This window comes from Phocoena sinus, chromosome 5 (assembly GCF_008692025.1).
Source record: "Phocoena sinus isolate mPhoSin1 chromosome 5, mPhoSin1.pri, whole genome shotgun sequence".
NCBI classification, from domain to species: domain Eukaryota; kingdom Metazoa; phylum Chordata; class Mammalia; order Artiodactyla; family Phocoenidae; genus Phocoena; species Phocoena sinus.
Window position 1 is genome coordinate 18,870,930 of NC_045767.1, and position 15,003 is coordinate 18,885,932.

General features: G+C 39.5%; 1 protein-coding gene across 1 annotated transcript in view; it reads right to left on the bottom strand.

The window, feature by feature from the left end:
- The window catches only part of FGF2 (fibroblast growth factor 2), a 62,959-nt gene that overhangs the window by 16,616 nt on the left and 31,340 nt on the right, over positions 1–15,003 (bottom strand). The window contains 1 exon segment of the mRNA XM_032631950.1: positions 1,623–1,726. Within this exon segment, the coding sequence (XP_032487841.1) occupies positions 1,623–1,726 (104 nt within the window).

Here is a 15,003-nt window from a genome sequence, read left to right on the forward strand (position 1 = left end):
CACAACGTAAATCAACTACACGCCAATAAAAAATTAATTAAAAAGAAATCCAAAGCTCTTCACTCAGAAAAAAATTCAAAAACTAAGCTCAAAACACCACAACTGCTCAGTACTATTAGATCCATTCTGTGGGGAAAGCTATAAAGTGCTATATAACTGGCTACTGGTATTGGTATTATGGCTGTGGTTTGTATATACACACACTTTTAGGTACATGTCTTATCTACTCCCCCAATGAGACAGAAGTACAATCTGTGTCTTTTATACTGATCTGCCTCCCTGCGTCATTCCCCACACAGTGTCTGCTCAACAGACATACAATCCTGGTTGTAATAATAATGGTGAAGTTGACAGGGAGCCTGTATTAATGGAAAGAATACTAGCCAGCAGCAAGGACCCTGGAGTAGTGTGATAAAAAGTAAAAAAAAAAAAAAAGAGAAGGGCTTCCCTGGTGGCGCAGTGGTTGGGAGTCCGCCTGCCGATGCAGGGGACACGGGTTCGTGCCCCGGTACGGGAAGATCCCACATGCGGCGGAGTGGCTGGGCCCGTGAGCCATGGCCGCTGAGCCTGCGCGTCCGGAGCCTGTGCTCTGCAGCGGGCGAGGCCACAGCGGTGAGAGGCCTGTGTACCGCAAAAAAAAAAAAAAAGAGAAACCCCTGCCCTTAATGAGCTTATATATAAATCAGAAGTAACATGAGGAAGTAACAATTTTGAGGACCTATTATGTATAAGACCCTGATTTTGGCACGATATAAATTATTTAGTCCACACAAAAACTCTGAGATACAATCATTATTGTCTCTATTTTATAGTACTCTAAATGGCAAGTGTTTCTATGTCATATTTGAAATAAGCTTAAAAACTCATACTCAAAATTTTATATGTCCATCCCAGTGATCTTCAGACAACTGCACAATATAAAGATTTTTTTTAAACTATAGTTTTAGGGACTTCCCTGGTGGTGTAGTGGTTAAGAATCCGCCTGCCAATGCAGGGGACACGGGTTCGAGCCCTGGTCCAGGAAGATCCCACATGCCGTGGAGCAACTAAGCCTGTGCACCACAACTACTGAGCCTGCGCTCTAGAGCCACAACTGCTGAGCCTGCGTGCCGTAACTATGAAGCCCGTGCTCCACAACAGGGAAGCCACCGCAATGAGAAGCCTGCACGTTGCAATGAAGAGTAGCCCCCGCTCACCGCAGCTAGAGAAAGCCTGTGCAGCAGCGAAGACCCAATGCGTCCAAAAGTAAATAAATTTATTAAAAATATAATTTAAAAATAAGACTATAGTTTAATAGCTTTGCAGCAAAGGCAGTAAAATGCAGTGAATTAGAGTTCCTGCTCTAGAGTCAAGACTGCCTGGCATGCCCTCCTGGTGTGCCATCCAGGCTCTGCCTCATATGACCTGTGTTTTCTTGGTTACTTTATTACACCCTCAGAACTTCAGTTTTTGCCTCTGTGAAATAGAGTATAATACTCTATTTTATAGGATGAATGTGAAGATTAAATGATATACCTGTAAAACCCTTAATAAAGATTTAATAATACCAATACTAGTAAATTCATAGCAATAAAAGCTAAATTTTTTTTTTAAAAAGTACGAAAAGAGAAAACATTACTTACAGAAGCCAGTAATCTTCCATCTTCCTTCATAGCAAGGTAACGGTTCGCACACACTCCTTTGATAGACACAACCCCTCTCTCTTCTGCTTGAAGTTGTAGTTTGACTATAAGTAATGGAGAAAAAATTACCTTTGTAGCATCATAGAAAAAAGAGGCATCTACATGTTTATGCAACATGCAGGGTAAAGACAAGAGGCACTTGTGCATCCAGCCAAGGAGCTGGGGGACAGGGGCCAGATGTCAATTAAATTCTGTTAGAATGAGAGGCAGACCCACTAAAGTATGAGTGCTTCTTGACTCCCCTCTCAATCCAGTGTCAGTAAGCGGATAAGAGTGACAGATGGAGAATTTTTTTCCCTTCATGTGTAATTAGCCTCCACTTGGCCCTGTTAACTACTTAGATTTTTTTTATGAACATATTTTAAGAGTACATGAATATATAAACTACTTATGAGAATTTCCACACTACTGCCTAACTTTAAACTCTTTAAAAGTTATTTTAACCAATTCTTCACAAATAAAATATAATTGCTCACTATTATCTTTTGGTTTGTATTTCCTTGAGTTTCCTCACCTCTTATTTCTAGCTTCCCCTTCAATACAATCAATACCAAATGCATTTATCTTTCTTTATGGAGGGATTGTGATGTACAGATTTTTTTTTTTGCAAATATCTATTGGGAAAACAAAATGTTTATGCTTAATTTGCTTATAGTGTGATGAAAGATTTTCCGAATGTAAGATCCTGAAGAGGATGACCTATGTGTTACACTACATTATCAATATTAAGCAGACTGTTGAAAAACAAAAAAATAGATATTACATGATCATGATGATAATGCCATAGGGACAAATAATCATCTAATTAATCCAGTTAAAATTAAGTTCAAAATTTGTTTTGCTATTCAGAAGCAGCATTCTCCTGCCTAGAACAGCATTCCCCAAAATGTATTTTGGCTGACAGAGATTACTTAAAAAACAGGTTCTGGGGCCAAATAAATTTAGGAAATTCTTGGTTAAGTCAAGTTAACTCTTTATTGTCAAACTTCTCAGAACTTTGCCTCTCATAACCTGCATTATAAATCACCATAAGGGGATCAAGTATACAGTGTGTATAAAATGTGCTTGGGTCCCAGAACAAGTTTTTTCATAGGCTATTCTGTGGCCTATAAACATATCTAGGACATTCTTGAGAGCAATAGAAAAAAGTAGTGAATATTCAAAATTTTAGAAATCAGAATATTATTTGGATAACATTAGAAACATAAAGTAAATTTAATTTTCCCAGGTGAACCCGGGCAGCTAGGAAACATGGCACGAAAAGGCAATGTTTGAAAAATTCTGGAATTACTATTAACTTTGTTAGACATAATTATGTCATAGTAATTATGTTTTAAACTTTTTCCTATCAGGTAGAACAACATACGGGTAAAATGAGATATAACATCTGGGATTGGCTTTAAAATATTCCAGGAAAAAAATAAAATATTCCAGGAATCAATCAATATTTTTTTAATAAAATGGGTGGGATAAATAAAACAAGATTGATTAACCTATGTCAATAGTTATTAGAAGCATGGGAGTTCATTATTCTCATTATTTTATGAATGAGAATTTACATTTTTTATAAAAAGATATTTGTTGGACATTTAATGTCTGATTCTCCTCTGTACCAGTCACTCCAGGTGAAATTCTTCTACAGAATCTTAAAAGACAGTACAAAGTAAAAGGAATATAATCAAGACATGAAAACTAAACGGAGAAAGGCATAAAGTCTCTTTCAAAACATTATGGGAAACTGTAGAAAATAAGATTTTTTTTTTTTTTTTTTGCGGTACGCGGGCCTCTCACTGTTGTGACCTCTCCCGTTGCGGAGCACAGGCTCCAGACACGCAGGCTCAGCGGCCATGGCTCACGGGCCCAGCCGCTCCGCGGCATGTGGGATCTTCCCAGACCGGGGCATGAACCCGTGTCCCCTGCATCGGCAGGCGGACTCTCAACCACTGCGCCACCAGGGAAGCCCAAGATTTATTTTTAACAAATATAAGCAAAATTAATGATTATGAATAAAAATCCTTGTATATAGCTCTAAAGTGATGTAGATAAGCCATATTAATTATGAATGCATTTGCATCTCTTTTTAACTCATATGGTTGTATAAATGCTCCTGAGGCAAGACTGCATAGTCAATCACTATGGTTTTTTTCCCAGCACTTTATCAATAAACTATAGCCTAGCTCAAGCCCACCATCTTGTAAATGTGTATTACTGGTCATAAGGCAGATTATGGATATTAATGTGTGGTCAGTACCTGTAACTCAGTACCCAAAGTAAATGTCATCATTCATTTATTCATTGGCCTTTCACAGATTTCTTGGGATTCCACATTAGGATCCGTCATTTGATAAGACACTAAAAAGTAAACACTAATTGTAGATGCCTGAAAAGTGTTTCCCTTAACATATAACTATAAAAATATAAACTTTAAGGGTTTCCCTGGTGGCGCAGTGGTTGGGAGTCTGCCTGCCGATGCAGGGGACACGGGTTCGTGCCCCGGTCCGGGAAGATCCCACATGCCGCGGAGCGGCTGGGCCCGTGAGCCATGGCCGCTGAGCCTGCGCATCCGGAGCCTGTGCACCGCAACGGGAGAGGCCACAACAGTGAGAGGCCCGTGTATCACCAAAAAAAAAAAAAAAAAGGATATATATAAACTTTAAAAGTAACCAAAGCCTGAAACCAATAAGAAGCTGGAAAATCCACAAAATCATAGATTTTCTTTAAAAACCCATCAGAGCTGAGATGCAAAGAGACCTAAGTAAACTAAATTTCACATACAGATGATCCCTTCCCCCACCAAAAAGATGACCTGCTTCCATCTTTGACAGGAAGAAGACTAACCCTGTCAAAATGGGGAGTGTAAAGAAACCAGCTGAACTTTTACAAACTTTAAGTGCTGCTGACGTGAAGAACTGGATTTCTAAGGAGCCCTAATCAAACAGCAATTCCATACCCACCTGCCAGTTCTCTCCTACAGAGCTTGCACCTAGTGCACAACCATCACACACCAGAGGCAGAGGACAGAACAGAAGGGCTAAGAGATCCTTCTGAAGCACCTAAGGCTTTGCTGAGTGCGAAGCAGCAGTCCACTGACAGCTGGGAGTGGAACAGAGCTGAGAAAGAGCCCTCTGAGCACCACTGAGCCTTCACCAAATGAAAAGCAGGATGAAGAGAGATCTTCAAAAGACAATGGTAGATTTCAAGAGCAAGGATAATCCTGACCTACCCAAATAGTTAATAGCTGGGCTATTTTTGTCTTAGACAAAATGGAATATGAAAAAGTACTCAACCCAAAAGAAGGCAGAGGAACAGAAGGACAAAGAACAGATGGGGAAATTAGAAAACAAATTCCAAGATGGCAGATTAAACCCAACACATCAATAATTGAACTAAATGTGAATGAACTAAACACTTAAAGGAAAAATTGTCAAGAAGTTAAAAGGCAAAACCCAACTATGTTGTCTACAAGGAAAGCACATTAAATACAAAGATACAGGCAAGTTGATAGTAATGTGGGAAAAAAATATAAAATGTATACCCTAATTATAAGAATGCTAGTATGGCTATATTAATATCTGATGTGGACTTCAAGGCAAGTCGTATAACTAGAGATGAACAAAGTTATTTCATAATGATAAGAGGGTCAGATACCTCAAGAAAACATAATAATTTTAAACATGTAGCACATAATAATAGATAATGTGCTATAATAATAAATTGCCTGAAGCAAAAATTGACAGAAGAAATAGATCTGTAAGTATATGGAATATAAGAATAATGTTATCAGCCAACCTGACCTGACTTTTTTTTTTTTTTTTTTTTGAGATCAGGTAGGTTTCATTTACCTGAAACTTTAGTCTCTTCTTAACATCATTGTCATTTGAAAACTATGCTAAAAAAAATTAACTCTGCCAGCATGGTAAGTGATCCTATGCTTATTTGCCTAGCGGACTTGTACTATTGGTACCCCTGGTGCTTTTGTTTTTTAACAGTCTGAGACATAATTCATGTATGATACAATTCATTTAAAGTGTACATACAATTCAGTGGTTTTTAGTATATTCACAAAGTTGTGCAACCATCACCACAATCAATTTTAGAACATCTTCATCATCCCACACCTCCTATGGTTCACCTCCTATGTCCCCAATACCACCATCCCCAACCCTAGGCTACCACTAATCCACTTCCTGTCTCTATAGATATGCCTATTCTGGATATTTCATATAAATGGGATCATACAATATGTAGTCTTTTGTGACTGGCTTCTTTCACTTAGCATATTGTTTTCAAGGTTCATTCACATTATAGCCATGTATCAGTACTTCATTCTTTTTTATTGCCAAATAACATTGCATTGAATAGAGAGAACCCATTTGATCTACCCACCCATCAGGTGATAGACATTTGGTTTGTTTCCAATTTTTGGCTATTATGAATAATGCTGCTATAAACATTCAAGTACAAGATTTTGTGTAGACATATGTTTTCATTTCTCTTGGGTATATACCAAGAAGTCAATGTGGTAACTCTATGTTTAATCATTTGAGAAATTGTCAGACTTTTCCAAAGCAACCATTTCACATTCCCACTAGAAATTAAGGGTTCCAGTTTCTCCACATCCAGGCCACATTTGTGATAGTCCGTGGTGGTGTTTTTTGTTTGTTTGTTTTTTCTATTATAGTCGTCCTGATTGGGTGTGAAGTGGTATGTCTTAGATCTGATTTTCATTTTTCTGATGTTGAGTATCTTTTCATGTGTTTATTGGCTACTTGTATATCTGCTTTAGAGAAATGTCTATTCAGATCCTTGGCCCATTTTTTAGATTGTCTTTTTCTCATTGAGTTGTAAGAGTTCTTTATATGTTCTAGATACAAACCCTAATTAGATATTTGATTTGCAAATATCTTTTCCCATCCTGTGGCTTGTCTTTTCACTTTCTTGGTATTATCCTTTGATGCATAAACATTTTTAATTTTCATGAAATCCAATTTATTGATTTTGTTTTTTCATTGCTTGTGCTTTTGGTGTCATATCTGGGAAACTACTGCCTAATCCAAGGCCATGAAGATTTACGCCTATGCTCTTCTCGTAAGAGTTTTAGTTTTACCTTGTCATTTAGGTTTTGGTCCATTTTGAGTTAATTTTTGTATGTTGTATGAGGGTCCAACTTCATTGTTTTACATGCGGATGTGCCTAAATTGACACTTAAAGATCCCTACACCCAAAATCTGCAGAATATATATATTTTCAAGGAATACTCCCAAGAATAAATTATATGCAGGCCATAAAGCAAGTCTCAATATACTTAAATGGGCTGAAATCATACAGAGTGTAATATGAGAAATTAATAACAATAAGATATCTAGAAAATCCCACAAATATTTGGAGATTAAGCAATACATTTCCAAGCAAAACACATATCAAAGAAATCACAAGGGAAATTAGAAAATATTTCTCATTGTATGGTAATAAAAACTCAACGTGCTTAAAGGGAAAGGTATAGCTTTAAGTGTTTATAATGGAAAAACAAAAAATCATGAAAATCTCAGCTTTTACCTTAAAAACCAGAAGAGCAAATTAAGCCTAAAGAAATAGCAGAGGGAATACACACTATGTAAAAATTACACAATGGAATATATATATATTAGTAGAAAATAATCCCAAAGAGCTAACAGTTATTTCAGCGTAATAAGAGGAAAATAATATTTTACTTTCATACACTTTTTGATATTTAAAATTTTTTTCTCGGTTGAACATATATTACTTTTATAACAAGAACAATGTTAGCATTGTCAGAATTTTTAAATAATGTAGAATAAAATGCCAAGTGTATGCCATATTAAACATGAAGTAATTGCAGTCATGAGTTCCAAGAGGGAAATTTCTCAAAAGCGATGTAAGAAATGTATCAAAAGGAATGTGTAGGGCTTCCCTGGTGGCGCAGTAGTTAAGAATCCGCCTGCCAATGCAGGGGACACAGGTTCGAGCCCTGGTCCAGGAAGATCCCACATGCCGTGGAGCAACTAAGCCCGTGCGCCACAACTACTGAGCCTGCGCTCTAGAGCCCATGAGCCACAACTACTGAGCCCGCGCTCTAGAGTTCATCAGCCACAATGACTGAGCCCATGTGCTGCAACTACTGAAGCCCGTGTGCCTAGAGCTCGTGCTCCACAAGAGAAGCCACCACAATGAGAAGCCCGTGCACCACAACGAAGAGTAGCCCCCGCTCGGCGCAACCAGAGAAAGCCCACACACAGCAACAGAAACCCAACACAGCCAAAAATAAATAAATTTATTTTAAAAAAGCAATGAGTAAACCTTGATGAAAGCAAACCAACTATAAAAATTACTGTAAGACCATAGGAGAAATTTTAACACTAACTGGATATTTTATACTTCTAAGGGAATTTTTTAATTTTTAGGCATGAGAATGGAACTGTAATTATTTTTAAAGGATCTTTTAGAGATACATATCAGTCTTTTAGAGATACATATCAATCATTTATGTATCTAATATGCACTAATACATACACATCACTTACGTAGTAATTTATGTAGTCATTTTTCAAATGCTTTGATGAAATGACATGATGTCTCAGATATAGTTAAAACAATCCAGTAGTAGGGAAGGGGGTAAAGAGCTAAGGCAGGTATAGATGAAACAAGACTGCGATGATAACTACTGAAGGTAGGTGATGGGTACATGGGGTTCATTAAATTGGTTCTTCTATTTTTTGTATATGTTTGAAACTTTCTCTAATAAAAAATTGGGGGGGGGGTTATAAAAGAACAAAAAGTAACCAAGGCAGTTCATTGGGCAATTAATGTTAAATGCGAGTACCAATTTACTGAAGGGTATTGTCTTAGACCATTCAGGTTCCTATAACAAAAATACCATAGACTGGGTGACTTAAGCAACATTTATTTCTCACAGTTCTGGAGGCTAAGGAATCTAAGATCAAGATGGCGTTAGATTCAGTGTCTGGTGAGAGCCCTTTTTCTGGTTCACAAACAGCTGTCTTCTCTCAGTGTCCTCACATAGCAGAAGGGGCCCTGTGGGGTCCCTTTTGTAGGGACACTGATCCCATTCATGAGGGCTCCACCCCCATGACATGACCAGTTCCCAAAGGCCCTCCATCTCCTAATACCATTCCATCAAGGGTTTGGATTTCCACACATTAATTTGGGGGGCGGGGGGTGGGGAACGACACAAACATTCAGTCCATAACAGGTATGAAAACTGTGTTAATGTTCCAGAGACAGTCCTTGAGATACTTTTGGATTCTATACAGTGTGAAATCTCAGCCAGTACTCAAGGACACTGGACAGTCACTGTTTCATACTGGACTGGCTTCATAGGGAGGAAAGCTACAATAAAATAATCATACTTGAGATTTAGAAGACTCTTAATAAGCAAAGCCATTGGATCTTATGACATAGAAAAGGCATGAACCAAAGACATGTTTTGTTGGCTGGAGGAAGAGTGGGAAGAGGGTCTTCTTTAAAGGAGTGGTTTTAAATATCAGGCACTTCAAGATAGGAAATGAAAGGAATTCTATTAAATTTCCACATAACGAATACAATGTAAAATGTTCCATACTTTTCAGGAAATGAAACAATATAATAGACAAGCTAGCAAAAATATGTTCTGAAAAATGGAGGATAACTTTGGATAACATTATCATCAACTCTTCTGAACCATAAAAATGATCTATTCCCTTCTGTGCCTAACCAGGGAAACTATTATCCTCAGCTTAGTTTCTGGAAATAGAAAATATTAATGTATACTTTTACATTTAGAATAAAGGTTAAAGCCTTGGTTTTCACCTTATATAAAACTAAACCCTATTTTAATACTTCAATCTAGCTGTTTATACACTTGAAAAGTGTCTGTCATAGCTATCCAAAAAGCAAAACAAAAAATTGTTTTTCTCCATAATATTGATAATATGAAACTTACCACCTAAAAAGTGCTTAATAAATGACTATAAAATAGAACATTCCTTTCTGTAGTATAAATAAGTACCAATTCTCTTGCATGCAGTGCGCTAGACTGTGGAATTATAATCTACCCTGGAAAACCTTCTGTGGTCATTCCCTTTTCCCTTCTCCCCTCAGTTTAGGATAGGAGTCCTCTCCTCTATACTCCTTTATCCTGCTTCCTCTACTCGGAACAATTTTGTACCCTACTTGTCTGGCCCTCTTTGATTGTGAGCTTCTTGAGGGCAGGGAACTATACCCATCTCTGTATCCTGTGAGTTAACACAATGCCAGACACATAGAAGTCTCTTGTGAATGTTTGATGGATTGAAAGCATCTCACACAAGAAAAAGAGGGTAAAGGAACCATTGCAGCAATGTCCTTGGTGTCATACTGGAGCATTATACAGGTGCTATGAGACTACAGAAAATGACATATCTATTATTAGAGGGAAAATCAGAGAATCTTTCTAGGCGAGATGAGGTTTGAGCTAAGTTTTGAAGGATATGTAGGAGATAACCTCATGAACAAGGTATAGGGTAGGGAGACTAGATAGAATGATATTCCAGGTAGAATGTCATTTCAGGACTGAGGCACGAAACAGCCACACAGCCTAAACAGCCAAGTCCAAGACAGCTAGAGCAACAGGCAAAATCCAGACTGAGAAACCCCACAGGTCGGGGACTTCCCTGGGGGTCCAGTGGTTAAGACTTTGCCTTCCAATGCAGGGGGTGTGGGTTCGACCCCTGGTTGGGGAGCTAAGATCCCACATGCCTCAAGGCCAAAAAACCAAAACATAAATCAGAAGCAATAATGTAACAAATTCAATAAAGACTTTAAAAATGGTCCACATTAAAAAAAAAAAAAAAACTTTAAAAGAAACCCCACAGGTCAAATAAACCAATTTCCTCAACAATCAATTACTAGGGAGAAAAAAAGATGGAAGAAGGACCTGAGACTAAAAAAGGCTTAAAACTGACATACTTTAAAAAGTAAATAAAGCAGAATATTTAAGGATGCCTATCAGTGTGATGAAACTATTAAGAAACGCAAAGAAGTAATTAAAGATCTGTACACTTTTATTGAGGAGGCAGGGGACTGTGATTGGGACAGGGGACACACAGAGGGGCTTCTACGGTGACTGGCAAAGTTCTGTTTTCTGACCCGAAGGACGATTACAAAAATGTTCACCTAGTAATAACCCATTAAAGTACAAGTTTGTTTTATGTGTTTTTCTGTATCTATGTTATATTTTACATTTTGAAAGTTTCTAAAATTAAAAAAAGAAGTCTACAATAAAAGACCTTTCTAAATTGGACCTTGAACACTGATGTAGCCCCGGTCACTTCAGCACGCTGGAGACCACCCACTGTATTCAGGTTTTGGATGCACAGAAGTCAACAATTTTGATAAACATAGACTTCTGGTGGCCTCCTAATGTTGATATTAAATCCACTAAGAGGTGAACTTGGAAAAACACATAGTGTGTTATCCAAGTTTAAAATTCAACTTTATTTTCTCTGCTGTAGCATAAAAACAAAAGCTGTAAACCACAAAATTGAAGAATCTCATCATTAGGCAAGATCTTAGGGGTCAATTGGTCCCATCACTATACAATTACATCTTAAATCCCATCTACAATATCCATGAAAAACAGCTCTTTTACTTGAAAATCTTTAGCAAAGGAGAATTTGCACAGCCTCTCTAAAATGATTTAGATATGTAAGCAAAGGAACAGAAACTCTGATCACAGTAAACTACTCAAATATTCAAGTGCTCAGGCCATTAATTAGCACTTGACACATTTAGTTAACAGAGTATAACCAAAAAGCCTGCTCGAAACATTTTGCAACTCCTTTTTTGGAATTTCCTCCATGAATTTGTATCATTTTCTTTTGAATAGGCTCAAGGATGATAAATCTTAAAATCACGAATACTAACTTGTTAGAGCAGTAAAGGACTTCAGAGATCATCCAGTGCACCCTCCTCGGTTATAAATAAAGAAGCTGACATTTAGAGAGGTTTGTCCCCAGTGAAAGAATATGGTTTTGGGAAATAGACAACTCAGTGTTTCTGAGAACAGTGAATAATACATTCATTCATTCATTCATGAACATTTACTAGTAACAGGTATGTGCCAGGTACCGTGCTAAGCAATAGGAAGCATAAAGGAAACTACAACATCAGTCTTTGACCTTGAACATACAATACTGTCGAGGAGAAGAGGGATGGTACACAGATAACTAGATGAGCTCCATAATGTCAGTGCCATGAGAGAAATTCACACAAGCTATCCAAGAACACTAGAAGGTACACCTAACCCAGCCTGGGAGATGAAAGGTTTCCTGGAAGCAGCGACAACTGAATGGAGACTACAGGAATTAGCAGAGTTAGTCAGGAAAAGAGAGAGTAGGAACAACAACAACAAAAGCATCCTTACGTAACTTGCAAAGGAGAAAGGGACAGAAAGCATGGCACAGCCAAGGAATGTCAGGTACATGGGTGTGGCCAGCACAGAGTGAGGGGGTGGTGTGTACTGTGTGAGAGGGCATCGCGGGACAGGATGAGGCTGGAGAGGCCAGAGGCTCTGAAGACTACGTTAAGGAGTTTGACTATAAAAAAAAGAAGAAAGAATGCGAGCTTTGCATGAAATAGGATGGAGAGACGTTGATAAATATGTGAGACTTGAAGGAAAAAGAATTAAAAGTTAATGAAGGGAGATAGTGGAGGTAAGGAGGAGGCAGGGAAGGAAGAAGGAAGGAAAGAATGGTTTCTCTCTGAGCCACGGGTTTCTCTGCCTTGGATATTTGGGAGATTGTTGAGATGGGAAATACAGGAGGAGGGACAAGTTGGCAAGAGAAGATAATCAGATAAGTTCCCTTAAGACATATTGACAGTCTGTGGAAAATCCAGACAGAGATATCCAGAAGAGAGTCAGCTATATGAATCTGGAGCTCAAAAAAAGAAATCTATGCTGGAAATAAAGATTTGGTAATCATAGCAAACAGTGGCTACCTTGGACACACAGGCTGCTGCAAACCCACACAGGGAGATACAAAATGAGATCCAGAACAGTGTGTATGTAACAGGCATGAAGTAAAGGGCAAAGGACGGAATCCTGGGACACACCAACATTTGCAGGAGTAGAGGGTGTAGAGCCAGCAGAGCCTGGAAAAGAGTGGTCAGTCAAGCCAGCTCACGAGGGTAAGCACTGTGCACACACCTACACCACACACGCGCACACACACGCACCTACAACCCCCACACACATACACCCCACACACCTACACCACACATGCGCACACACCTACACCACACACACGCACACACCTACACCCCCCACACCTACACCCCCACACCCCACACACACACCCCTACACCACACACCCCTACACCACACATGCGCACAAACCTACACCACACACATGCACACACATACACACCTACACCACACATGCATGCACCTACACCACACACACCTACACCACACACACGCGCCTACACCCCACATGCACCTACACCCCACACACACCTACACCGACACCACACACACCTACACCACACACACGCACCTACACCACACACACCTACACCACACACACGCACCTACACCACACACACCTACACCACACACACCTACACCACACATGCGCACACACCTACACCCCCCACACGTACACCCCCACACCCCACACACACACCCCTACACCACACACACCCCTACACCACACACCCCTACACCACACATGCGCACAAACCTACACCACACACATGCACACACATACACACCTACACCACACACACGCATGCACCTACACCACACACACCTACACCACACACACGCACCTACACCCCACACACACCTACACCACACACACGCACGCACCTACACCACACACACACCTACACCAACACCACAACACCTACACCACACACGTGCACACACCTACACCCCACACGCACCTACACCACACATGCACACAGAACTACACACACCTACATGCAAACCTACACCACACGTGCACGCACACATGCACACCTACACCACACACACCTACACCACACACACACACCGCTACACCTACACCCCACACACACGTGCGCACACCCATATACCAGACACGCACACCTACACCACACACACACCTACACCCCTCACCTGCACACACCTACTCCTACACCACACACACGCATGCACACACACACCTACACCCCATACACACATGCACGCACACCTACACCACACACACGCACACCACACACGCACACCGCTACACCTACACCCCACACACACGTGCGCACACCCGTATACCAGACACGCACACCTACACCACACACACACCTACACCCCTCACCTGCACACACCTACTCCTACACCACACACACGCATGCACACACACACCTACACCCCATACACACATGCACGCACACCTACACCACACACACGCACACCTATACCACACACACGCAAACCTACACCACACACATGCACAGATTTGGAAACTAAGGGACAAAACTGTTATTCTTTGTGGGTGGTACAATTTTCTGCATTAAAATTAAGAGACTAGATGCAAGGATTGGATACTGGAGCAAAAAAAGGATGTCAGTGGAAAAAGTGGTGAAATCTAAATAAAGTCTGTAGTTTAGTTAACAGTAATGTATCAGTATCGGTTTTTTGTTTTTTTTTTTTTTTTTACTTTTGACAAAAGTGCCAGTTATGCAAAAGTTAACCTTAGGGAAAGCGGGGTGAAGGGTATAGGGGAACTCTATAAAATCTTTGCAACTCTTCTATAAATCTTCTATAATTTTTCCTGAATAAAAAGTTTTTTGAAAGTCGAAATAAAATACAAATGAAGTACTGAAAATACTCCAGCAAGGTTGCTTGATACAAGTATAAAAATCAGTTGAGTTTCTGTTACCCACAACAAACTGTTAGAACACATAGTTATTTTTTTTTTTAAAAGATACCATTTGAGATAATAACTAAAGGTACCAAGGACTTGTATGGAGAAAGTTATAAAAGTTTATTGAAAGTCATTCTGAAAAGACTTAAAAGGGGAGCTATGTATGCTTACCAATGGGAAGACTCAATATAGAGAGTCACGTCTCCCCCCATGTAGTCTATACATTTAACGAACCCCCCAAGAGTGGTCAGAAGTAGAAAACCAGGGGAGAGTAAAACCCAACTGAAGACAGAGTCTCAAGTGGGACCTTTAAAAAGACCTTCAATGTCAAATGATACAAAAGAAGTCAGGTAATATAGGACTGAAAAGTAATCACTGGATTAACCACAGGAAGAATTTGAGAACAGTTAATGCAAACAACTTCTTCAACAATTCTG